Source organism: Heterodontus francisci, chromosome 19 (genome assembly GCF_036365525.1).
Source record: "Heterodontus francisci isolate sHetFra1 chromosome 19, sHetFra1.hap1, whole genome shotgun sequence".
In the NCBI taxonomy this organism is placed as follows: Eukaryota; Metazoa; Chordata; class Chondrichthyes; order Heterodontiformes; family Heterodontidae; genus Heterodontus; species Heterodontus francisci.
Window position 1 is genome coordinate 69,334,632 of NC_090389.1, and position 26,720 is coordinate 69,361,351.

The following is a 26,720-nucleotide window of genomic DNA, read 5'->3' on the forward strand; positions in this document are numbered from 1 at the left end:
ATACTCAACCATCTGTAATGAGGTCTGGAGCCAAGTGGGCCTGGCAGAAACCAAACTGAGCATCGGTGAGCAGGTTATTGGTGAGTAAGTGCTGCTTAATAGCACTATCAACATCTTCTATCACTTTGGTGATGATTGAGAATTGACTGATGGGAATATACTTCACCAGACGCTGCTAATCAAACTCAACAAACAGTAAATAACCAAAGCAGCAGAAATAATGATGCCCTGTGGACTTACAGTTGTTACATGCTTAACTGTCCATCCTTGAAAGGTAAACTGAACTGAGCACAAGATTGTTGAGTTTAACTGTTTACATGACAGTTTGTTGCCGAGTCAGCAATGGCCTTCCCTCCATCAAAAGCTCAGAAGTGGGAATGTTCTTGATAATTGCACAGTGTTCAGTTCCATTTGTAATTCCTCAGATAATAAACAATCCTTGTCCGCATGCAGCAAGCCCTGGACAACATTCAGGCTAGAGTTTGAAGTGGCAAGAAACGTTTGCTCCACACAAGTGCAGAAGAGAGAATGCTCAACCACCTCCCATTGACATTCAATGACATTGCCATCACTGAATCCCTCACCATCAATATCCTCGGTGTCACCACTGACCAGCAACTCAACTGGACCAGCACATAAATACTATGGCAACAATAGCAGGTCAGAGGCTGGATATCCTTTGGCAAGTGACTCACCCCCTGACTCCACAAAGCCTTTCCACCATCTACAAGGGACATGTCAGGAGTGTGATGGAATTATCTCTACTTGACTGATGAGTGCAATTCCAACAAGACTCAAGAAGCTCAACACCATCCAGCCCGCTTGATTGGCACCCCATCCACCACCTTCAACATTCACTCCCTCCACCATCAGTGCACCATGGCTGCAATATGTACCATCTATAAGATGCACTCGCCAAGGATTCTTCGACAGCACCTCCCAAACCTGTGATTTTTACTGCCTCGAAGGACAAGGGCAGCAGGCGCATGGGGACACCACCATCTGCAAGTTCCCTTTCAAGTCACACACAATCCTAACATGGAATTATTTCACCATTCCTTCACTGTTGCTGGGTCAAAAACCTGGAACTCCCTCCCTAACAGCACTGTGGGAGTACCTTCACTACACGACTGCAGCAATTCAAGAAGGTGGTTCACCACCACCTTCTCAAGGGCAAGTGAGGATGGTCAATAAATTCTGTTGGATCACTGGACTGCTACAAATTATTTACATAATGGGATATAAAGGCATAAATGGGCTACAGTGGGCAAGATCTTGTCTATTTAAGTGGTCTGAGGTGCTGAATCCAAATGTAAAAAATCATAAAAACTTAACAATAGGTTTGGCTTTCCCAGAACAAGTATGCTGCAAAACTGAAGTACCTTCAGTCTGCTGTTACCTCATCCAGTCTGAAGAAACTGCCTTCGGGTAGATGAAACAATTCCTACACTACAAAGAGCAACACTTCGGAAGTGCCAGTCAGTTGATGAATGCACGACCAGCTCGTTATTGTATATTAGCAACATACGTTCATTCAGCAGCACTTTAAACGGTTACCACTCTAATTTTAGATTGGGACATTTTGAGCTCCAGTTAAAATTAAAATTAAAACGCCTGCCAATGGGAAAGGGAGAGTTTTTGAGCTGATTTTCTGCTACAGAGGACCTGGGTTTGTTTTCAGGTCAGAAACCCACCTCCGATGGGAAACTGATTAAAGTTAAGATTTTCATAATTGATATGGAGACATGTTTCCTGTCCATAGAGCCAGTGGGGGCAGAAACAGAGGTGGATCATCAGATCCTTCCAGGGCCTCACCATCCTCAAAGTCCACACCTCTCTGGAAAGCCATTCTATGGAGAGCACAGCAGACCACCGCAATGACAGAATGACAGAGATCCTTGCAGAAGGGTATTGGAGGGTGCTACCTGACCGATCTAGGCACTGAAATCGCATTTTCAGAAGCAGGATGGCCTGCTCAATGGTTGTCCTAGTTAGCAGATGGCATTGGCTGTATTGCCTCTGTGCCTTCATCTGGGCCTTCCATAGAGGGGTCAGTAGCCATCTCTTCAAGGGATATCCCTTGTCCCCTCAGATCCATCCATGCGCTCGTGGGGCTGGAGTGAAGATCTGACGTAGTATCGATTAGTGGAGGATGAAGGAGTCATGGCATCTTTCAGAAAAGCAAGTGCGTACGTGGAGGAAGCTCTTGTTGAAATGTTGAGGGAATGGAAGCCTGCTTGTTGATGAGACTGGCCAGTCACTCGGTGCATTGATGGCCACATGGATGCAATTGATGCCCTGCACATGCGGGAATCCAGCGATGGCAGTGAAACCCAATGCCCTCTGTACCTGTGAGGCTGTGTCTGTCATAAAATGAATGTACTGTCCAGCTCTAGCAAACAGGGCATCAGTGACCTGCGAGCTGTAGTGGTGTGCAGTCATTTGTGAGATGCCACTAAGGTCCGTAGCAGATCCTTTGAAGAAACTAGAAGCAAAGAAGATCAAGGCACAGTGACTTTGATGTCTACTGGCAGGGCATGGCGACCAGTGCTGCGAGATGTGAGGCCTTCAGCAATGAGGGCACAGATGCCTTTGACTAGCTGCCTTGAGAGTCACAGGCTCCTGCAACACTGAGTCTTGGTCATCTCCATGAAGCTCCGTTTTTAGTGGTAGATCCTGTGTTGAGGGTCTGATCTCCATTGCCTTCCTGCCCCTCTTTCTCCCATGCCCTCCTGCTGCTTGGGATTCTGCCTTTCCTGTGGAGGACGTTGCCCTTCATTGCCACTGGGCCCAAACTCTGACAGTCATGCCTCCATTACCAGCTGAAGCCTTCCCTTTGTGTAGGTGGCTGCCCAATTGTCCTTGTCAGCCTTGTCCCCTGCTCTTCTTCCCCCACGATGCCGTGAGTGATGGCATTGTTCAATGCCCAAGCACTGATTGCCCACTCTCCCTGCCACATGCACAGTGTCAAGGGCACCTCCTTACCAAATGCCAAGACCCCTTTGCCCCACTGACACCTCCTGAAACTCGTGCACCCCCTTCAAAATTCCTCCTTCCCCCTCCAACAAGCTCTTTACGAGCTTTATAAATACTTTAATTGGCCTCAATGGGCAGGAGAGTGGGATTGCTGTCCTGCCCTGCCCCCACCCTGGTTAACATTGCTTGTGTCGGGAATTATGTCCTGAAACTGACAGGCTGGCTGGCTCCAGTATTTTCAGGCCCCCAGCCACCTCTGCTCTCGACCTTAGTTGGGGGTGGGGGGGCTGAAAATTCAGTCCTTTGGGTAGTGTAATAGCAGACGGAAACTGCAAAAGTGGGGTCTCAGTCTTGGAAGTTAAAGAGATTGGGTTGGGCTTTTGAAACTGGTTCTCTGTTCAGGTATCTCCAACAACTTGCTAATTTCAATTTTCTCAGAAATAAAATGTCAACCCAGATTGTTAACCTGACCTTCCTCTCTCCGCAGATGCTGCCCAACCAGTTGAGTGTTTCCAGCATTTCCTGTTTTAATTTCAGATTTTCAGCAACTGCAGTGCTTTCAAATATTTCTGACACTTGGCTTGATCAGAAAACAAATCAGTGTTTTTACCTAAGCTGTCACAAACACCTTAGATGCAACAGAAACTTATCACCAAAAAATGCTAGAAATGTGCAAAAAAAAAAGAGAATGTCTATAATGCTAATCTCTTCCAAGATCTGGCAACAGCCAAACACCTGAAATATTCATCTGCCTTACGCAGTGAGTGGTTAGGATCTGGAATGCACTAAGTGCGTGGTGGAGGCAGATTCAATCGAGGCCTTCAAAAGAGAATTGGATAATTATCTGGAGTGAAAAAATGTGCAGGGCTACAGGGAAAAGGTGAAGGAGTGGGACTTAGATGAGTGTTCTTGCAGAGTGACACAGGCACGATGGACCGAATGGCCGCCTTCTGTGCTGTAACCATTCTATGCAGATGCTGGTAGATTTGCTGTGTATTTCCAGTGCTTTCTCTTTCTGTTACGGTGAGTTTAAAGGTATGAAATATTTTGTTTCCATGGGATAATGGCCTGATTATGGGAGACCATGTGCACTTAAATGGGATGTGCTTTAAACCAATGTGCATTAAACTGGAATATTTGTACTGAATTAAGTGCAAATCAAGGATTCTGAAAATATTGAATTTCAATGATGTATATTTAAGTGACATTCAAAATATTTTGAGTAAAGCATTCTCTTGAGTTATTGGAAAGCCAAACGCCCATGAATTGAAGCTATTGATTTTAAATCCATGATACAAATGAATGCACTAAATCCATGGCTGTTCCACTTCAGTGTATTAACCATACAGTAATTTTATAGGTTAGAGGTATAATATTTGTTTTGCAAGAGAGAAGTTCTTTCCTTTCCTGGACAACTTAGCTGTCCAACAAATTAACTGGAAATGATCGGCATATCTAATTTTAAATTACGAATGAAAAAACACTTTACAAATGCCAAAAGGCACCTGCTTTGCTATCTTCTGTGATAATATAAACCATAAGGGAACAGATGTACTTTCAGAAATGTTCTGCAAATATATATGTTAATAGATAACTTGGTTTGCATATCAGATGTTTGGACTTGGATGCTTAGATTTAAAATTAGAGTGTGTAAGTAATTCATGAGCTGAACCAGGGAGGAGCATCTTCGACCTACATACGATTACAAAGAGAAGTATTCTCATCTCAATCTACTGTACATTTCCCTCAAATAGAATTTACTTTCATGATTTAGACTGCACCTTTTATTAAAGGTATTCGTAGTAAACATGGACCATAACCTTTTCAGCAAATATTCAATTGAAAACCCTGGCTTCAAAGTGACTGAACAAAAATGTTGCAGATGTAATCCAGTGAGGAGACAACGACTGGGGTTTTGCACTTCGGAGTTCCCTAGCCCACACCTTGCCTGTCCATTAAATTAAATGGGAGGAAGTCATGGATTGATCAGCTCAGAAGTGGAAACCATGGCCATTAGCCTAGATTTTGAATTGGGCGAGTTAAATCTGCCAACATGCCATGTGCTGACCCTGCTGTAGTTCCGAGGTTAGTTTCATTCAAATGTTATGAGTGAACTCAAGGTGTCAGGAAAGCCTCTGATTAGGATCTCCCCTTTAAGGGTAGGTGATCATGTGTAACTGCAGGATTTAAAGCCTTGCAGAAGTATAGCACCATTTCCAAGAGACGGTGAAGCAATGTTTGGGGCTGAGAGTATGTCTGAAATGAGTGCAAAGAGAGCCCAGGTTTTTTGATAGAATTGTAGAAGTTCAGCTAGAATAACTTAGACAGAAGAATGAGTATATTTGGTAAAGACTGATGCAGGGTCCCAAGGAGAATTGCCCATAAACAATTGTAGTAGGACACCAGATCCAATATCGCCGGTCCATACCAGTGAAAAAAGACAGGAAAAAATTTAATGACCTTAATAAATTAGACATGATAAGAAAAGAAAACATTCAGACATTCCATTAACACGCTCGGCAAAGAATATCAATCACCTACAATTACCTCCCCTCACATGCTCAAAGTAATTGAAATGCTTATTGTGAGACAGCAGGGTGTCCTTTACCATCCCCCAAACCTTCGCTTCATCTGAAACTATTCATTCAGTTTATAAGATGACAAGAAAACATCCTCCAACAAGCGTGCAAATTGGATAATGAGAACCCGGATGTCACTGGAACTATTAGAACTGATGTCATGCTGCTCTGTGACTATGGTGAAGCCTGGACCAGTGGCATGAGCATAATTAGAATAGGGACAGGGGAAGGTGGCTGTCTCTCGATAAAACATTTCGGACCCTCCAGCTAACTCTCTCGATGACTATAAAGGTGACCAAATAGGCCAAATGGTCTCATTTTGTGTGTAAACTTCTATGATTCATTCATGGAAGTGCTGCAGCCTACAACAAGTCCAGCCCAGGACTCTGCTGCCATAAGGCGAGAGCAAGCTCAATTCCAAGAGGCTGCCACTGACACACAGCAGCCAGCCACTTCATGTATTTCTGCTACTAAAGTAACATCTGGATGAGGGATCTAAAGGAAATGTTTTATAAACTGTTACCGAGGGGAAGCATCATGGCAGAAAACAGTGGGTACATATGCATACACCACATAGACACACAACATAAACAGAGCAAAAATATGGTTGAGCTCAGTTCTTGTCTGTGGAGGTTTGGGTCCTGGTTTCATTGCCAGTAAGAAGCTCAGATTTCTGAGTTATGCTGAAAGGGGAAGGTATTTTATCTAAAGGCCTATTATATATGGAGGGCACTGGGAGGATCTAGCGAGAACGGTTAAAGCATTTTCTGGTTGGAAGAAAATCTCTTGTATAAGGTTGAATTAATTTCTCAAGCTGCTGGCAAAAATGTTGTCTTCCATTGGCACTTCATGATTGTGCAGCTCCTCTCAAATATCCTCTTAGTGCTCCTGAGGCCTGTTTTCTGAGGCAAAGTTGTGCTGCATGCAGCAGTAAGAATCCTAAAATCTTGCTGGGCTGTATTGAAGATATCCCCAAATTGATTCAGGCTCCTGAAGCACTGCTTGAACATATTAATAGTGTGCTTGATAACTCAGATGCAGGTATACATCGCATTCTATCTGCATTCAGCTGATGGTCTGGGAAACCACAGAGAAGCCATTAGTTATGGCTGCAGAGGATAACCTTGATGTCCTGGCAGCCATCCTGAGATTTGAGTTACAGGGTCAAATATTAGCGGCAATGTGAGCTGCCTTAAAATGAAGGCATCATGACAGCTGCTGAAAAAGTGAGCACTTACTTGCATTATGGTTACAGACAAGCTGCACAATGAGAGTGCAATCCTTAACATTTTGTATTAGTAGTGGCATAATGTAACGGAGGATGTAGGGCTTTTTCTGTATAATAAATAGCCCACTGCATTAATAGAAATCTCACTACTCTGTAAAACTGAAGAGTTCTCTCATGCTGCTCTTTGCTGTCCAAGGTGAATGGAATGAACTGGATGCCCAGTCACACAATTAATTTGTTGCTTACATCATAGATCTATGCACTGCTGATTGGCTGATGTTCACCCTATATCTAGTAGAAGCTTGAAAAGGAGAAATTTGCAGGGCTATGGGGAAAGAGCAGTGAAGTGGGACTAATAGGATAGCAGAGCTGACACAGATATGATAGGATGAATGGCCTTTTTCTGTGCTGTATGATTCAGTGAAAAGATCCAAATGCATAAAACCTGAGGCCAGTTGTAACTTTAACAGCCATTGGCAGTACTGTGGCAGTAGCGTTTTGACATGCAGGTCTGCTTGCAGCATGTGGCACAACTGCGCGATGATTTCTTCAGTGAAGCCTTCGCAGGCACTGGTCCTCAGTGGAGGTAGATATGAGCCTATATATCTTGTAATGGGGGTAAATCGCAGGGGGGCAGCCTAATTTACTTGGCATTCCCTGTTCTTTTAATTCCTCCAAAAGACAGAGGTATTCAGGAATTCTCAGGGAAAAAGCCATTGTTGGTCTGTGGCAGCAGGAGCAGAAAAATGTAGCAGCACAGCTATAGACCTTCAAAAACATTCGCGGTAACAGAAAAAAAAAATAGCAAAAAAATGCACAATATGATCTAGCAGTATTTTAAATTCAGTATTAATCATCGAGTAATCCTGAACAACCAATGAAGAAGGGAAGGGTAATGGAAGCATCGTTAAATGGGTGAAAGTGACATGAAAACCATGCACATGGTCATCACATCATTATACACTAATTTGCTCGAGTCCACCCACAAACTGATGGTGCTTCCTGTATACCTCCAAAGCTTTATCGGAGAATCACAACGTGGCAAAACAGTTGGAGACCTGCCATTCCAGATCCCTGCTCAATTTTCGAATCAGGAATACCAACTTCATGACAAATTAAAAAAACATTTGTGTTCCTGTTTGGAAAATCTATACAAATGAGTCTGCCTATAATACATTTTAGTATGTGCCAGAATCAGAGCAGCACTTCAGGTTAGAGATTTCAGAATCTATTCACAAGTTAGCGACCAGCTTGTAAGAATTTGATCAATACATAATTATGTTCTGCTGCAATGAAATTACCTTTCTTGTCTTTCTTTTCCTCTTCCTCACCACCTGCGCCCAACAATGTGAATATGATGCCAGTCTGTGAGTTAACTCCCACGGCTGTAACAAGCATTTTGCCTGAGCCCTCCATGACATGGGTGCCTGTTAAAAAAAAAAAGCATTCAATGAAGCAGGTTTACAAAAGCCCAAATCCAAATGGCACGTCATTACATAATACTAGGTCTAAGCAAGTACCAGTTAACAGTGAGGCAAATTCCTTTATCAATCACAATTTGTAACCACAGGCCATGGAAATTGGTTGATAACAGTTTTGGAGGAAGTATCTGCTCAAAGGGTATAATGCTTCAGCTTTGATTCAACTCTAGATTTTTGTTCAGAAAAGCACCTGGTTAATACTTAAACTGGAAGATTCTTGGCCAGGATTGTAAGAAATCCATTTTTGGATTAGGAGAAAGCACTAATTTAAACTGAATAACAGCTTTATTGGCACACAGTTAGCCACGTACTGTGATCCTTTGTGACAGTATGGATTCACTTTTTTTCATAAACAGTACTGCTAGCTTGATTGTTTGGGCAGATTAACATACCCTCCTGCTATTATTGTACAATAAAACCTGTCCTATAGACCAGTTTTACATCCCTTTCATCAAATAATGGAAACCTGCTGTTAGAGATGGATTAATGACTTTAATTCTTGAGCATTTAGAGAACATATTCTGCCAATTTGGATGAGTGTATGTCTTTTTAATGATGTTTGCGAAAGAAAAATGTTTGGATAAAGGAAACATTACTGACACAAGACATTCCCATTAAGAGGTGGTCACAGTAAAACATTTCCTTCCCAACTTCTTTTGGCTATAACTGAAAATCTACCTGCTCTTCCAAATGCCATCAACCATTCAGGTATTAGATTAAAACATAAGTTAGCTGATACATGAGACCCAATTTTGTGTTTCCAGGCCCAGCTACATAGATGGGCATGAGATGGGTCCATATACAAAATAAGCACTTTCTACCAAGAGCTGATGCTCCACCTAAATATGTTAATTTTCAACGATGAGGAGGATAAACTTTTTGCCCTCTCACTAACCTTACCTTTGGACACTGGAGAAATGGAAACAGGCAGCCCACAAAAGAACACTAGCTGTTCCTTCCTTTTATCCCCATTTTTGAAAATTTAAATGTTTGGAAACCAAATATATTTAATTGATAATTGGACTGAGACAGGAGTCTGAATCACAGAGAATAATAGTGCAGAAGAGGCCCTTCGGCCCATCGAGTCTGCACCGATGCATTAAAGACACCTGACCGATCTACCTAATCCCATTTGCCAGCACTTGGCCCATAGCCTTGAATGTTATGACGTGCCAAGTGCTCATCCAGGTACTTTTTAAAGGATGTGAGGCAACCCGCCTCTACCAGGCAGGGCATTCCAGACCGTCACCACCCTCTGGGTAAAAACGTTCTTCCTCAAGTTCCCCTTAAACCTCCCGCCCCTCACCTTAAACTTGTGACCCCTTGTAACTGACCCTTCAACTAAGGGGAACAGCTGCTCCCTATCCACCCTGTCCATGCCCCTCATAATCTTGTACACCTCGATCAGGTCACCCCTCAGTCTTCTCTGTTCCAGCGAAAACAACCCAAGTCGATCCAACCTCTCTTCATAGCTTAAATATTCCATCCCAGGCAACATCCTGGTGAATCGCCTCTGCATCCCCTCCAATGCAATCACATCCTTCCTATAATGTGGCGACCAGAATTGCACACAGTACTCCAGCTGTGGCCTTACCAAAGTTCTGTACAACTCCAACATGACCTCCCTGCTTTTGTAATCTATGCCTCAATTGATAAAGGCAAGTGTCCCATATGCCTTTTTCACCACCCTATTAACCTGCCTTTCTGCCTTCAGAGATCTATGGACAAACACGCCAAGGTCCCTTTGTTCCTCGGAACTTCCCAGTGTCAGGCCATTCATTGAATACTTCCGTGTCACATTACTCCTTCCAAAGTGTATCACCTCACACTTTTCAGCGTTAAATTCCATCTGCCACTTTTCTGCCCATTTGACCATCCCGTCTATATCTTCCTGTAACCTAAGACACTCCACCTCACTGTTAACCACTCGGCCAATCTTTGTGTCATCCGCGAACTTACTGATCCTACCACCCCACATAGTCATCTATGTCGTTTATATAAATGACAAACAATAGGGGACCCATCACAGATCCTTGTGGTACGCCACTGGACACTGGCTTCTAGTCACTAAAACAGCCATCTATCATCACTCTCTGTCTCCTACAGCTAAGCCAATTTTGAATCCACCTTATCAAGTTACCTTGTATCCCATGTGCATTTGCTTTCTTGATAAGTCTCCCATGTGGGACCTTGTCAAAGGCTTTGCTGAAATCCATCAACCAAAATTCAATCAAATTTGTTAGGCATGACCTCCCTCTGACAAAGTCATGCTGACTATTCCTAATCAAATTTTGCCTCTCCAAGTGGAGATAGATTCTCTCCTTCAGAATTTTCTCCAATAGTTTCCCTACCACTGACGTGAGACTCACTGGTCTGTAGTTCCCTGGCTCTACAACCTTTCTTAAATAGTGGGACCACATTAGCTGTTCTCCAGTCCTCTGGCACCTCCCCCGTGGCCAGAGAGGAATTAAAAATTAGGGTCAGAGCCCCTGCAATCTCCACCCTCGCTTCCCGCAGCATCCTGGGACACAAATCGTCCTGACCTGGAGATTTGTCCACTTTTAAGCCTTCCAAAACCTCCAATACATTGTCACTCCCTATGACAATTTGCTCAAGAACCTCACAGTCTCTCTCTCGAAGTTCCATATCTACATCCTCATTCTCTTGGGTGAAGACAGATGTGAAGTATTCGTTCAACACCCTACCAATGTCCTCTGGCTCCACCCACAAATTTCCCCCTTGGTCCCTAATGGGTCCTACTCTTTCCCTGGTTATCCTCTTCCCATTGATATACTTATAGAATATCTTGGGATTTTCCCTACTTTTACCAGCCAGAGCTTTCTCATATCCCCTCTTTGCTCTCCTATTTGCTTTCTTAAGCTCCATCCTACACTTTCTGTACTCCACTAATGCTTCCATTGATTTGCTCTCCTTGTATTTGCTAAAAGCCTCTCTTTTCCTTCTCATTGTACCCTGAATGTTTCTGGTCATCCATGGTTCTCTGGGCTTGTTGCTCCTACCTATTACCCTAGAGGGAACATGTTGGGCCTGTACCCTCCCATTTCCTTTTTGAATGCTCCCCACTGCTCTTCTGTAGATTTCCCGACAAGTAACTCTTTCCAGTCTACCTTGGCCAGATCCTGCCTTATTTTACTAAAGTTCGCTCTCCCCCAATCCAAAACCTTTTTTTGCAACTTGTCTATTTCTTTCTCCATAACAAGCTTAAATTGTACCATGTTGTGGTCACTATCACCGAAATGCACCCCCATCAACACATCAATCACCTGTCCGGCTTCATTCCCCAGAATTAGGTCCAGCACTGCACCCTCCCTTGTTGGATCCTCTACATATTGAGCTGAAAAGTTCTCCTGTATACATTTTAACAACTCCACTCCATCTAAGCCCTTAACACGATGACTATCCCAATTAATGTTGGGAAAGTTCAAATCACCTAATATAATTATCCTATTATTTTTACACACCTCTGGAAATTGCGCACATATTTGCTCCTCAATTTCCCGCTGACTATCTGGGGGTCTATAATAAACATCCAGCAATGTGGCTGTCCCTTTTTTATTCCTAAACTCTACCCATAAAGCTTCATTTGATGCCCCCTCCAAGATATCATCTCGCCTTACTGCAGTAACTGACTCCTTAACTGATATTGCAATGCCCCCTCCTCTTTTATCCCCTCCTCTGTCTCGCCTGAAGATTCTATATCCCGGGATATTGAGCTGCCAATCCTGCCCCTCCCTCAACCATATCTCCGCGATGGCTACTATATCACAATTCCACGTGTCAATCCTTGCCCTTAACTCATCCGTTTTACCTGCAATACTCCTGGCATTAAAGTAGAGGCCTTCCATCCTGGTCTTACTCCCTTGAAACTTACTTCCACTGTATTCCCTCTGACTTGTTCGCTTTCCTGTGTTTAGCTGTGTCCCTATTCTGCTAGGAGTCTGCATCCTCTCCCCCTGCCAAATTAGTTTATACTCTTCTCAACAGTACTAGCAAACCCGCCAGCAAGGATGTTAGTGCCCCTCTGGTTCAGATGTAGACCGTCCCGCTTGTACAGGTCCCACCTTCCCCAGAAATGGTCCCAGTGGTCCAGGAATCTAAAACCCTCCCTCCTGCACCAACTCTTATGCCACGCGTTCATCTGTGCTATTCTCCTATTTCTATACTCGCTAGCACGTGGCACTGGGAGTACTCCAGAGATTACAACCCGAGAGGTCCTGCTTTTTAGTCTACTGCCTAACTCCCTGAATTCTTGATGCAAGACCTCATCCCTCTTTCTACCTATGTCATTGGTACCAACATGTACCATGACCTCTGCCTCATCACCCTCCCCATTCAGGATGCCCTGCAGCTGTTCAGTGACATCCCAGACCCTGGCACCAGGGAGGCAACACACCATCCTGGAGTCACGTTGACGGCCACAGTAGCGCCTATCTGTTCCCCTGACTATAGAATCCCCTATTACTATTGCTCTTCGTCTCTTTCCCCTTCCTGTACAGACAGGCTGCTTGCAATGCCAGAAGCTGATTAAAGAATTTTTTTGTAATTAATGCTATTGTTAGCAGATTTTACATAAGTAGCAAGCCCTATCAACATGTCTTATATTTGAATGAAAATGCCAACTTTCTGGCACCATCTTACTTTGAAAACAACATTGTAAATATGTTGTCATTGCAGGCCCCCACCTGCCAAGACTGAGGCACACATTATTTTGCCACATGAACATTAAAACTTAAAATTGTGGTTGGGAAGAAAAGAGGGCCTATCACAAGGAATTGCCAAGCCCCTGACTGGAAAGATATTTGCATAGTAATAGACAGCACTTGGAATGGACAAAGGGGCCACTCCCTGCTCCAATTTAATCCACAATGGACTTTTGATTACCAGACGTTGAAGGTAGGGAGGCTAGTATTGCAGATTAACTGTTAAAATGGCCGAATATACAAACAGATGTGGTCAGACCAGTTTAGTCACATGACTAACTGACTGTTGGAGTTTTTTTGAATTTGAACTCAAAATTAAAGCTCTTTGCTCCTGGACTGAAAAGACCTCTCTCCTGTCTGCTCTCATATCTTTCTCATGGAACTGAAGACCCACCGAAGACACATGAGCCCCAAGAGAGAAAAGTCTCCTGCAGTGAACAGGGTTTAAGAAGAATACTGGGCCCCAACGAAAAGCAAGACTATTTACAAAGGGACTACAGTGAGCTTGAAGTACAGTAAACAAGAATCTCTTCTGATTGCTTCAAACCTCTCTATTTTTCTTCTGCTCTTTTCTGTCCCTATTTGCATGTGTGGCTTGCGTGTGCATGTTAGCATGAGCGGGTTGTATATCCGTAGGCGTTAACCGTATTAGAGATTAAGTTTTAATAAATTTCACTTTTCTTCTTTAAACCTAAGGAAACCTGTTTGTGCTAATTTCTTTGCCTCATATTTGAAAAGTGGTGAACAAGAATTCACCAAGAGGGAGCTCAAAATACAGTGTGTTTAAAATTAAACCCTGTTACAATAAGACCAGGTGACGGCTGAAAAGACCCCTAGACACCTTTCTCATCTGGTCCTAACAGAAATTTGGGTGCTACTATCCAGAATTTTACCCACAGACGAGCGAGAGAAATTGGAAGTGGGAAGCCAAATTGTTCTCAATCAAAAAGGAACAATATTAATACAGGTTTTCTTGTGGTTGTGTGTGATTGAATACTACCATGTCTGCAACTGAAGTGAGTAGCTCTCCAAGCCAGGGTGAAGTAACTTGGGATCAGTTAAAAGCTGTCTATGGATGAGTTGAAGAAAATGGCTAAGCAGTGTGGGATCACCGTCCATGCCAAGGCTAGGAAGTCTCGTGGCTAGTGGCCCAAAAGTTTTCCTTTGAAACTGAAGACGCAGAAGCAGGGTTAGAAGCAAACCCAGAGACAGTAGTGCTAGCAAAGTTACAATTGGAACAAAAGAAACTTGAATTAGGGAAAAGAGAGAGAGAGAGGCAGGAGAGGGAGAAAGAAAGAGCCTTCCAAAAGGAGCGTGAAGAAACAGAAAGACAGGAGAAAGAGAAAGGCAGGAGAGAGAGAGAGAGAGAAAGAACATTCCAGAAAGAATCTGAAGAGAGAGAGCTCAAGCAGCTACAGTTAACCAGGGGGTGACAGAGTAACCCCAGCGAAAGCATGGCCAATACGGAGGAGCATAATTCAGGACTGGGTACAAAATTGCTAAAACTCACTCAATTAATTCCAAAATTCAATGAGGCAGATGTGGAAGCATTTTATGTGTCTTTTGAGAAACTGGCAAGGCAGCTAAAATGGCCAGCTGAGACCTGGTCTCTTTTATTCCAAAGCAAGCTAACTGGAAAAGCCCATGAGGTGTATTCCTTGTTGCCAGATGAGAGTTCATCAAATTATGAACTGACCACAAATGCTATCCTCCAGATATATGAATTAGTACCTGAAGCTGACCGCCAAAAGTTTAGAACCCTCTAAAAGCAAACTATTCTAGAGTTTGAAAGAAGTAAGCAGCTGGCTTTTGACCAGTGGCTGAGGGCTCTTAAAATACAGCTCAGCTATGAGACTCTCAGAGAAGTAATCATGTTAGAGGAATTTAAAAACTCTCTCCCACTCTCAGTAAAGACCCATGTAGAGGAGCAGCAGGTTCAGGGAGCCCAGCAAGCAGCCATTTTGTCCGATGAATTTGCTTTAATTTATAAGTTGGTTTCCCAGGGAGAACTTTTCCTAATCACCCCCACAAATCTGAAAAGGACAAAGGATGGGAAGGTGATAGAAGCCCAGGCAGTCTTGGGAGAGAAAGGAAAGCAGGAGACACAGGGGGCCCTCCTCCAACCAAAAAGGAAGGTGCTGTGAGCAAGAGTGAGACCCGGAGACCTGTGTGCTTCCATTGTAATAAAGCAGGACATTTAAAAGCTGACTGCTGGAAATTCAAAGTGGAAACACGTAGGGTTAATCAAGGCACACCCACTCAGTGCAGACGGGGACCTGATGCAAAGCACAGCAGAACAAGCTGTGGCTTTAACTGCAGTAAGAGTGAGACCCAGGAAGCTTACTACGGCCAGTACAGGAAAAGTTAATAGGATTTCTGAAGGTTATCAGGGTTTTGTGACTGAAGGGAAAGCCTCGAGTGGGACAAGCAAGCCCATAGTGATTCTCAGGGACACAGGGGACACCAGATCCCTTTTACTGGGAAAAGGCGTGACCTCTCCCCTAGAGAGTGCAGTGAACATGAGAATGGTGGTGAATAGTATTGGAGGGCAGTGTATGCCTGTACCTGTACATCGGCTGCACCTGGAGTGACTTAGTTTCAGGACCGGTGACCATAGGGATTGTCCCTTGTTTGCCTGTAGACGGGGTTGACCAGCTCCTAGGTAATGATTTGCAGGATTGTAGGTGGTAGCTCCCCCAGTACTGAGAGAAAGACCACAGGAGGTCAGAGAGACAGGGCAGTGATGGGAGATGGACCCCTGCAGTTTCCCTGAATGTGCAGTGGATCAGGCCATGATCAAACCAGCTCCCCCAGAGGAGACTGCATTGGCACTGCTTGTAAATTCCAAGAGGTCTGCCTGTCTAAGACTTTCTTTGGAAAGTTAAGAGCCCCAGGGAATGAATTAAATGGATTTCCCTAGCTGAGGCTCAGCGAGCCAACCCAGTATTGCGAGAGTTAGCACAGACTGCCCAATCTGAAAGTGAAGCAGAGGGAGTCCCTGACTGCTACTATTTAAAGAATGAGGTACTGATGAGGAAATGGAGTTCTCCTCACAGACCTGAGAGCAAGAAGCAGACAATAGTTCACCAGTTGGTGGTGCCACAGAGGTACCGGGGAGAAATATTAATAAGGGCCCATGAGACTACAGTGGCTTTACATGCCAGTATACGAAAGACCAAAGCCCGCATAAGACAGCAGGTTGACTGGCCAAAACTTCACAAAGATGTGGTGGAATACTGCAGGAGTTGCCACATGTGCCAGAACCTGCACCGCTAAGTCCTGTATTGGTATCAGGAGGACCCACCAGCAGAGGGCTGGTGAACTGTAAGGGACATCTGCTAAGAACAAAAGAGGACAGGCAGGCACACAGCTGACAAAAGTTTAGAAAGAGAAGGGGAAAAAGTGACTAAAGGCAGGTTAAAGGAAGTCCAGGAGGAATCCCAGATGAAAATCCCTACCGCCTGGTCAGCCAGCCCCGTAAAATTTGAAATGTTACACCTTACATCCTCCTATGTAAATGCAGACTCTAGAAGCACCCCACCAGAGTTGCTAACAGCATCTACAGGAACCTGCAGAGATAAAGAAAGATCTCTAGGGGGCACAGAAACCATGAGGGTGTTGCCTCACCTAGTTGTAGTGCCACAGGAGAGTGCAGTTAAGTCTGCACACATACCTGCAGGCAGGAATGTCCCAAAGAAGTAAGGGGAGATTAACAAAGAATCCTCCCCCACAATCAGAGGAAAAGGGAACCACCCATCCCCTGAAGGCAAAAGTCTTTGCATGACTCAGAGTTCAGGACAGACCCGCCCACTACTAACTCTCAAAAAAAGGGGGAAATTAAAGCAGAACTGGCACCCAGAAAAGACAATTTTAAAGGCTTTAAGATTGATGAATGAATGGAAATGAATGAAAGAAATGCATGGTTTTCCTTTCTGTATCTTATATTTCTCTCAAACCTTGTAATGAAATGCAACTTTTTTTTCAAATCGCGCATTTCATTCCCCTGGGTGTGGAGGTGTCATGCAGAGCCCTACCTGCCAAGACTGAGGCGCACATTATTTTGCCACATGAACATTAAAACTTAAAATTGTGGCTGGGAAGAAATGAGGGTCTATCACAAGAAATTGCCAAGCCCCATAGTAACAGACTATGGAACGGACAAAGGGGCCACTCCCTGCTCCAATTTAATCCACAATGGACTTTTGATTACCAGACGTTGAAGGTGGGTAAGTTAGCATTCCAGGTTAACTGCTAAGATGGCCGAATACACAAACAGATGTGGTCAGACCAGTTTAGTCACATGACTAACTGACTGTTGGAGTTTATTTGAATTTGCACTTGCCACAGAGAATTTGAACTCAAAAAGAAAGCTTTTGCTCCTGGACTGAAAAGACCTCTCTCCTGTCTGCTCTCATTTCTTTCTCATGGAACTGAAGACCCATTGAACACACATGAGCCCCAAGAGAGGAAAGTCTCCTACAGTGAACAAGGTTTAAGAAGAATACTGGGCTCCAACGAAAAGCAAGACTACTTATAAAGGGACTACAGTGAGCTCGAAGCACAGTAAACAGGAAACTCTTCTGATTGCCTCAAACCTCTCTATTTTTCTTCTGCTCTTTTCTGTCCCATTTGCATGTGTGTATTGCTTGTGCATGCTCGTGTGAGCGCATTGTATATCTGTAGGTGTTAACCGTATTAGTGTTTATGTTTAAGTTTTAATAAATTTGACTTTTCTTCTTTAAACCTAAGAAAGCCTGTTTGTGCTCATTTCTTTGCCTTATAATTGGAAAGTGGTAAACAAGGATTCACCAAGGGAAAGCTCAAATTACAGCCTGTTTAAAACAAAACCCTGTTACAATAAGACCAGGTGACGGCTGAAAAGACCCCTAGACACCTTTCTCACCTGGTCGCAACAATGTGAATAGTACTTGTGCATGCATCAGTAGTAACACTGGGATATATGTCACAGAAAACTCCTACTGGTTTCATAAAATAGACCCAAGGAGTCACTTTACCTTAATTACTATATCCTGCAAAGAAGAACCAAACTCTTGGAATCAGGAAGTCTTTGTGGATGAGTAATACCTATATTATTGCCTCTATAGCAGTTGGATTGCTTGAAATGTCCTTTAGAATAATTAGTCTTTTCTACTCAAAGAACTCTTTACATTGTGTAATTTAAGAAATGTCTGTTTTACTTTACACAAAGCAAAGATGTTTTAGTTGAACGTAAGCATAATTATTTTTTAAGTGGTGATCCTTTTTCAAAACCTTACCTTCACACCCACCTCTCAAGTTGAGGACAATATAATGACTTCCTTCTGCCTATATTGGTCTTGTTTATATTTAGAGAATGTGGAGTTTTAATGCTTAGGCATTAATTAAAATGTGCAATGGAGCTGCTTGCATTTCTAAATCACCAACAGAGGCAGGATCAGCAAAGAGTAATTGCTAAGGTGAGAAATACATCCTGCAGTGTAAAGCATGTTGAACAATATCTCATTCCAATGGGAAGTAGTTGTACGGTTTTATTAACAAACTCTGACATTTGATTTTCCTGATCATGTAGGTAGTGTAAATTGAATTGGTACAAACAGAGCCATCTTTTAAAAATGTGATTCTCTTAGTTTGACACACGTAATTACAGCAGTGTTGGCAAGGGCATGTATTCTCTTAGATTAAAAAGAGAAAATGCTGGAAATACTCAGCAGGCCAGGCAGCTTCTGCAAGAGAGGGAAACAGTAAATGGAAATAACACAATCCATCAGAGTCAGCATGGTTTTATGAAGGGTAAATTGTGTTTGACTAATTTGCTAGAGTTCTTCGAAGCTGTGACAAGCAAAGTGGATAATGGGGATCCTGTAGATCTAGTATATCTGGACTTCCAGAAGGCATTTGATAAGGTGCCGCACAAAAGGTTAATACACAAGGTACGATCACATGGAGTTAGGGACAATTTATTAGCTTGGATAGAGGATTGGCTAACCAACAGAAAACAGAGAGTCGGGATAAATGGCACTTTTTCTGGTTGGCGAGATGTAACTAGTGGGGTGACATTGGGTTTGGTCCTTGGGCCCCAACTATTTACAATCCACATTAATGACTTGGATGCAGGGATAGAAGGTAATATAGCCAAATTTGCAGATGACACTAAAATGGGTGGGATAGTAAGTTGCAATAAAGAAATAAAAAATTTACAAATGGATATGGATAGGATAGGTGAATGGGCCAAAATTTGGCAGAAGGAGTTTAACGTGAATAAGTGTGAGGTTATCCATTTTGGTCAGAAGAATAGAAAGGCAAATTATTATCTAAATGGAGAGAAAGTTCAGAGTGCTTCGGTGCAGAGGGATCTGGGTGTCCTCGTGCATGAATTGCAGAAAGCTAGGATGCAGGTCCAGCAAGTAATAAGGAAGGCAAATGAAATTTTGGCATTTATTGCTAAAGGAATAGAATATAAAAGTGGGGAAGTGTTGCTGAAACTGTACAAGGCATTAGTGAGACCGCACCTGGAGTATTGCGTACAGTTTTGGTTCCCTTACTTGAGGAGGGATGTAGTTGCATTGGAGGCAGTTCAGAGGAGGTTTACTAGATTGATTCCAGAGATGAGGGGTTTGTCTTATTAAGAGAGATTGTGCAGTTTAGGCCTTTACACTACAGTTTAAAATAATTAGAGGAGATCTAATTGAGGTATATAAGATGATTAAGGGGATTGACAAAGTAGACGTAGAGAGGATATTTCCTCTTGTGGGGCAATCTGGAACGAGAGATCATAATTTTACGATAAGGGGTAGCAGATTTAAAACAGAGATGAGGAGAATTTACTTCTCTCAAAGGGTCGTGAGTCTGTGGAATTTACTACCCCAGAGTGCGGTGGATGCCGCGACACTGAGTAAGTTTAAGGAGGAGATAGACAGATTTTTAATTGGTTGAAGGGTTATGGAGAACGGGCAGGAAAGTGGAGTTCAGGCCGAGATGAGATCAGCCATGATCGTATTGAATAGCGAGGCAGGCTCGAGGGGTTGAATTGCCTACTCCTGCTCCTAGTTCTTATGTTTACGTTTATGTTTATTTCCAGCACTTTCTGTTTTTCTTTCTTAATTCCAGCATCTGTAGTAGTTTGCTTTTGTTTTAGCATTCTCCTTCAATTCCTCTGGACCTTTTGTAAATGGCCACATATCAATGAAAAGACATTTTACTTGATTGTTTGCGATGTTTAAACACAAATTGTGCCACTGATGTCATGTTCTGGTGACAGTCAACTGTTCTACATGAATCACAGAAATTTCTAGTTGGATTGGTCTTTCCTCTTGGCTCACATGGGAAGATCATTATCCCAACCCTGAAAGTCAATGGGCTGAATTTTACTGCAGGCTTCAAGACCCTGATGTCAGGCTGATAAGCGGATCCCATGACTGCAATTGCCAGCAGCGGGACCAGCCTGGCGATTTTACCGCAGACGGCTTCCTAATTGGCTGCCTGAAGGCAGGCAGGCTCCTGATGCTGCCGGCCCAATCAGAGAGCCAGCAGGTCTGAAGCCTCAGCAGTGCCAGGGGAGGTAGGCACTGTTGAGGCTTGTCAGAGACCTCGGGGGACGCCTCAAGGTGGGGGGTACCTCAGGAGGTATGTATAAATTAAAATTCCAGATGGTCAAAAGGGAAGGCACCACGGATCATAGGGCAAACCCCTATGGGGGATTATTGGGGCCCTGGGGGCTGCGTTTCCTGCCCATGGCCCCTCTGTGGGGCATGGAGCCTATGGTTCAGATGGGCCCCACCAGACTGCTGCAGGGGGACCATCTCCATGTAGCTGGCGGCCTCCCCACATGGTGAAATGCCATCAGCCCTGTAAAATGGGCCTTAATAGGCCCTTTAATTCTGCAAATTGGTTTCCTGCCACCTTGGAGTGAGCAGACAATCTGCCTTGCAGATGCTGCTGGGAATCTTCCCCGATAGTGGGACTATGTCGGGGGGACTGTCCTGACATGCCTATCCACGATTTTACCAGCCCCCAACAATTTTGCCCAACATGTTGGAATTTAATACAGGAAAACGACATTAACCCGCGATTTAAACATTTTACTACTTTGAAGACAATAGGGTGGCGAAATGTGAAGTAGCGTGTGAGTGGATCCTTACTTTTCTACCTTGCAAGATCATGATTTCAATTGTGTGACTGAGCAGAGTCAACATATTTCTCACAGGCAGGAGAAAGAAAACTAGAAGGCAATCCACATCAGGCCAATCACATCTTGTGGTTTCCAGTGGACAGCTATGCCATGACATGAGACAAGGAGGGGGCTCCCAGTCACAAAGGCTGCCCCTCGCAGCCTCAACACTGCCTCTGGCAGGGTATACCCTCCAATCACCAGTGTTATGATATTGCTTTAAAGGAATATGCAAAAATGAGTGTGCATCACTGTAGGAAGTGATGTCATACAGCATGTGACACAGCAGTAGGCGTTGTGTTGATCCCTAGTAAGATGTGCATAGAGAGCTCTCCTGTAACTTGCATATAGTATTGTGAGACTGCAATAAAAAAAACTAAATTATTTATTACCATTGATCAGTGTTTGATTGGTAAGTTTGTGTAAAGAACCCAGCAGTGGCAGCGATGCATTTTTTGAAGATCACATTGCAGAAGTAGAGTCAAAGCACAACAGTGAAACTTGGAATGGTGGTGATTCACTTCAGGGAAGAGATCACGGAATACAACCTGTCTGAACATTAGGAGAAGTCAGAAAAAGAAATTGGGACAACACAAGCGGTCTGCTACAGAAGCAGAAGCAATACAGTGAGACACCGGGAGGATCAGTGCTCAAAAAAACAGTGAGTAACTGACTAGGATAGCTGGAATGGTGGCCAGTAAGAATACTAAGTTGGTTCGAGATTGGCTACTAAAATCGGTTTGGAATCTGTCTGAAAGGTTGCAAAGCCAATGGGGCGTCAGAGCCCGGGGATGAGCGTGGCGAAGGCTCAAGCTGCAGGAACAGCAGTTCTGCAGTACTGTTTAGTATTTCCATCAAAGGAAACGCAACCCACAGTAAACTAGAAGGATCCTTGAGAAGCAAGGAGCATCGGAACGATGATTACTAAATTTCCCATCATGAATTGGAAGGTCACAGACATCCTATCTGAGTTTAAGTTTTTATGCCAGAGAATGAAATTATGTTTCTTGGATTTATCTCTTAGTGAACCTGACAGACAGGCAGTGAAGATTAAAATAGCCATTGGAAATGAGGGACTCCATCGAATTAATATATCAGGTCTATCCAATGAAGATCAAAAAGACCCAGTGAAGCTCTGGAGTACACTGTAAGATCAATGCCATGTAAAGGTGAATTTCAGGATCCACTGTTTAGAGTTAATGGCATTCAGACAACAGCCTAAGGAGTCAATTGATCAATTTGTAAGCTGATACCATGATAAGGGCACTGTGATTTCTCTGAAGCCAAGTTGTCAGAGAGAATTATGGAACTCATCATTGCTTCAACACCAATCGAAGCCTTCTAGAGACTTATTGGGATAAAAAGGGCATGATATCGACACCTTGTTTGCTGATGACTGCACAATGTTCAGCACCATTCGTGACTCCTCACATACTGAAGCAGCCCATGCCCAGATGCAGCAAGACCTGGACAACATCCAGGCTTGGGCTGATAAGTGGCAAGTAACATTCGCACCACACAAGTGCCAGGCAATGACCATCTCAAACAAGAGAGAATCTAACCATCTCCCCTTAATGTTCAATGGTGTTACCATTACTGAATCCCCCAATATCAACATACTGGGGATTACCATTGACCAGAAACTGAACTGGACCAGCCACATAAATACTGTGGCTTCAAGGGCAGGTCAGAAGCTGGGAATGCTGCGGTGAGTAACTCACTTCCTGACTCCCCGATGCCTGTCCACCATCTACAAGGCACAAGTCAGGAATGTGATGGAACATTCTCTGGTTGCCTGGATGAGTGCAGCTCCAACAACACTCAAAAAGCTTGACACCATCCAGGACAAAGCAGCATTGGCACCCCATCCACCACCTTCAACATTCACTCCCTTCACCACCGGCACACAGTAGCAGCAGTGCGTACCATCTACAAGATGCACTGCAGCAACTCACCAAGGCTCCTTCAACAGCACCTTCCAAACCCGTGACCTCTACCACCAAGAAGGACAAAGGCAGCAGATGCATGGGAACACCACCACCTACAAGTTCCCCTCCAAGCCACACACCATCCTGACTTGGAACTATTTCGCTATTCCTTCACTGTCACTTGGTCAAAATCCTAGAACTCCCTCCCTAACAGCACTGTGGGTGTACCTACACCCCAAGGACTGCAGCGATTCAAGAAGGCAGCTCACCACCACCTTCTCAAGGGCAATTAGGGATGGGCAATAAATGCTGGCCTAGCCAGCGATGCCCACATCTAATGAACGAATAAAAAAAAGTTTTTCTCCAAATTAGACACAAAACATGGTTATTGCTCTCTGCATTTATCAGAAGGATCACAGGAACTAATCACGTTTAGAACACCATTTGGAAGGTATTGTTTCCAGAGATTGCCATTTGGCTTATCTCAAAGTCAAGATCTATTCCAGCAACATATGGACAGGATTACTGAAGATATTCCACGTTGCGCATGTAAGGTGGATGCTATTGCAGTCATGGGTACCAATAAGGAAGAGCATGATCAAAATCTTCATGTGTTGATGGAAACGGCTAGAAGAGAAGGTCTTGTTTTTAATAGCAGAAAGTGCAAAATAAATGTAAGCGAGATCAACTTTATCGGTTTGATCTATTCTAACACTAGGGTATGTCCTGATCCAAGCAAAATAGAAGACATACGCTCTATGCAAACACCCCAAGACGGACAAGATTTGCAACGATGTCTCGGGTCATTCAATTTCTTGGCACCCTATATACCCAACTTTGTGAGACAGCATAGTCATTGAGAGAACTGCTAAGAAAAGGTGTTCCGTTTGTCGGGCAAGAGGACTACCAACACATTTGAATCACTTAAGCAATCATTGTCAGAGAAGACAAGTCTTCTTCAGTACAACAACCCAAGAAAGGAAACAGTTTTGGAAGTTATTACATCACAGAAAGGGCTCGGAACTTGCCTTATGCAGAAAGGGAAACCAACAGCGTTTCGTTCAAAGAGTCTCTCACCAATGCAAACTAATTATTGAACATAGAGCGCGAGACACTTGCTCTAGCATTTGGCATTACGAGGTTCCCCATGTACCTTTTATTAAGCGGTTCATTGTGGAAATGGATCATAAGTCGTTAGAAATTATATGGCATAAACCTCTGACAAGTGCACCACCTAGATTACAAAGGTTGCTAGTCAAAATCCAAGGGTATGACTGTGAAGTCCATTATAAACCAGGGAACAGGATGGTTACATCAGACACATTGAGCCAAATCCAAAGAAAACAGTGGATATTTCATTAGACCTACAAGTTGATAGTATGGATTTTGAGGTCAATGTTGACTTGATGAGCTTTGGACAGCACAAGTGCAATCAGCCAAAGATCCACTGCTGAAGGCATTGTGGCGAGTTATTGTTGACGGTTAACCTGATGTGATACAGGAGGTTCAAAACTATCTAAGATCCTTTTGGCCATAAAGGGACGATTTAGGTATCTCAAGAGGGGTGAGATTTAAAGGAAGACAGGTGCTTATTCCTGAATCTCTTTGTCAGGATATATTGTCACAATTGCACCAGCGCCACGTGGACATCGAGTGAACAAGATGCCTGGCAAGGGAAACTGTGAGGATGTGCGAGACATGCCAACCACATCAGCTAAACCAGCACAGGGAACCACTACACCCTCACGAGGTCCCATCACATTCCTGGTCGAGGATTGCAATGGATCTGTTCACCATTCGTGGTGACGGTCTCCTCTTAATCACAGATTACTTTTCAAAATTCCTAATCATCAGACAGTTGAGGGATATATCAAGTACATCTGTAGTGAATGAGTGCTATATTTAGTATTTTTGGTACATCGGAGCAGATTATGTCAGATAATGGTCTACAATATACAGGCAAACCATTTCAGGATCTATGTGCCAAGTGGACTGTTACGACCAGGTGAAAAGGTGTCTAGGGGTCTGTTTTTGCCTTCACCAGGTCTTACTGTAACAGGGTTTAGTTTTAAACACACCGTGTTTTGAGCTCCCCCTTGGTGAATCCTTGTTCACCACTTTCCAATTATAAGGCGAAGAAATGAGCACAAACAGGCTTTCTCAGGTTTAAAGAAGAAAAGTGAAATTTATTAAAATTTAAACTCTAATTCAGTTAACATCTACGGATTTATGGCGCACCCACCCTAGCATGCATACGCGATACGCATGTGCAAGTAGAGACAGAAAATAGCAGAAGAAAAATAAAGTAGAGGTTTGAGGCAATCTCTGAAGAGGGGTTTTTGTTACTGTGCTTCGAGCTCGCTGTAGTCCTTGTTTGTAGGTAGATCTTGCTTTTCGTTGAGGCCCAGTATTCTTCTTAAACCTTGTTCAGGAGACTTTTCTCTCTTGGGGTTCATATGTCTTCAATGGATTCCGAAGCTGTGAGAATGAGATGAGAAAAGACAGGAGAGAGGTCTTTTCCAGTCCAGGAGCAAACAGCTTTCTGCTACTTCAAAATCTGTTTTCCAATTTAAAACTCCCCTAGTTGGCCAGCAGGTGGTCACATGACTGACTGGTTTAACCAGGTCTCTTCTGTGTATTGGGGCAGGGACTGGTTCCTTTGTTCCAACACTGTCTGCTAGCATGAAAAAAATGTCTTTCCAGCCAGGGGCTTGGCAACCCCTTGTAATAGGCCTTCTTTTCTTCCCAGCAACAATTTTAAAACTTAATTTATTCTTGGCAGGTGGGGGCCTGCATGACAGGGACATAAACCATATAACAGCCTCTCCACATTATCCTAGCTACAACGGTCTTGCCAAGAGAATGGTTTGTACGATTAAATCGCTTATTGTGAAGTGCAGGGAAGCAGAGCAAGATTTCCAGGTTGCTCTGTTGCATTTACGGGTAACACCATTAGACATGGGATCACCATCACCAGCCGAAATCATGTTCAGGAGGCAGATCAGAACACCATTTCCGAGTCATCATCTGTCCAGATTTGCATCAGTGCAGGAAAGACTAATGGAGAAGCAGGAGAAGATGAAATCTACGCATGATCGGCATGCAGGTGTGCAATTTCTAGTTTACATGTGGGGCAAAAGGTTTCAGTCATTCGCCAAATATAAGGAACCTGGTTCCCCGCAGAGGTAGCTAAGATTTGCAGCAAGCCAAGATCATAGGAATTCACAACACCTAACGCAGTGACCTTGAGGAGAAACAGATGTCAACTCCGGAACTGTCTAACTGCATCTTATCCAGTACTCCAATAGCAGCAAGAACATGATCGTGGGTGAGGTTTGAGAGTGAAATTATGGAAGACCACTGTGAAGACAACCAGCACAATGCTAATGTGCAGGATACCCAAATGTCTACATCGATTAGTGAAGAACATCATAGTGATTCTAGAGAAGGCGGTGGTGTAGTGGTATTGTCACTGGACTAGTAACCCAGAGACCCAGGGTATTGCTCTGGGGACATGGGTTCAAATCCCACCACAGCAGAAGGTGGAATTTGAATTCAACTAATAAATCTGGAATTAAAAGGCTAGTCTAATGATGGCCATGAAACCATTGTCGATTGTTGTAAAAACCCATCTGGTTCA

The 26,720-nt window shown here is 43.6% G+C and overlaps 1 protein-coding gene across 3 annotated transcripts in view; it reads right to left on the minus strand.

Moving 5' to 3' along the window:
• Nucleotides 1–26,720, minus strand: part of atp2b2 (ATPase plasma membrane Ca2+ transporting 2) — a 399,824-nt gene that overhangs the window by 233,796 nt on the left and 139,308 nt on the right. For all 3 annotated transcript variants that reach the window (XM_068051872.1, XM_068051871.1, XM_068051874.1), the window contains exon 5: nt 8,085–8,210. In XM_068051872.1, the coding sequence (XP_067907973.1) occupies nt 8,085–8,210 (126 nt within the window). The remainder of the gene's footprint in view (nt 1–8,084; nt 8,211–26,720) is intronic.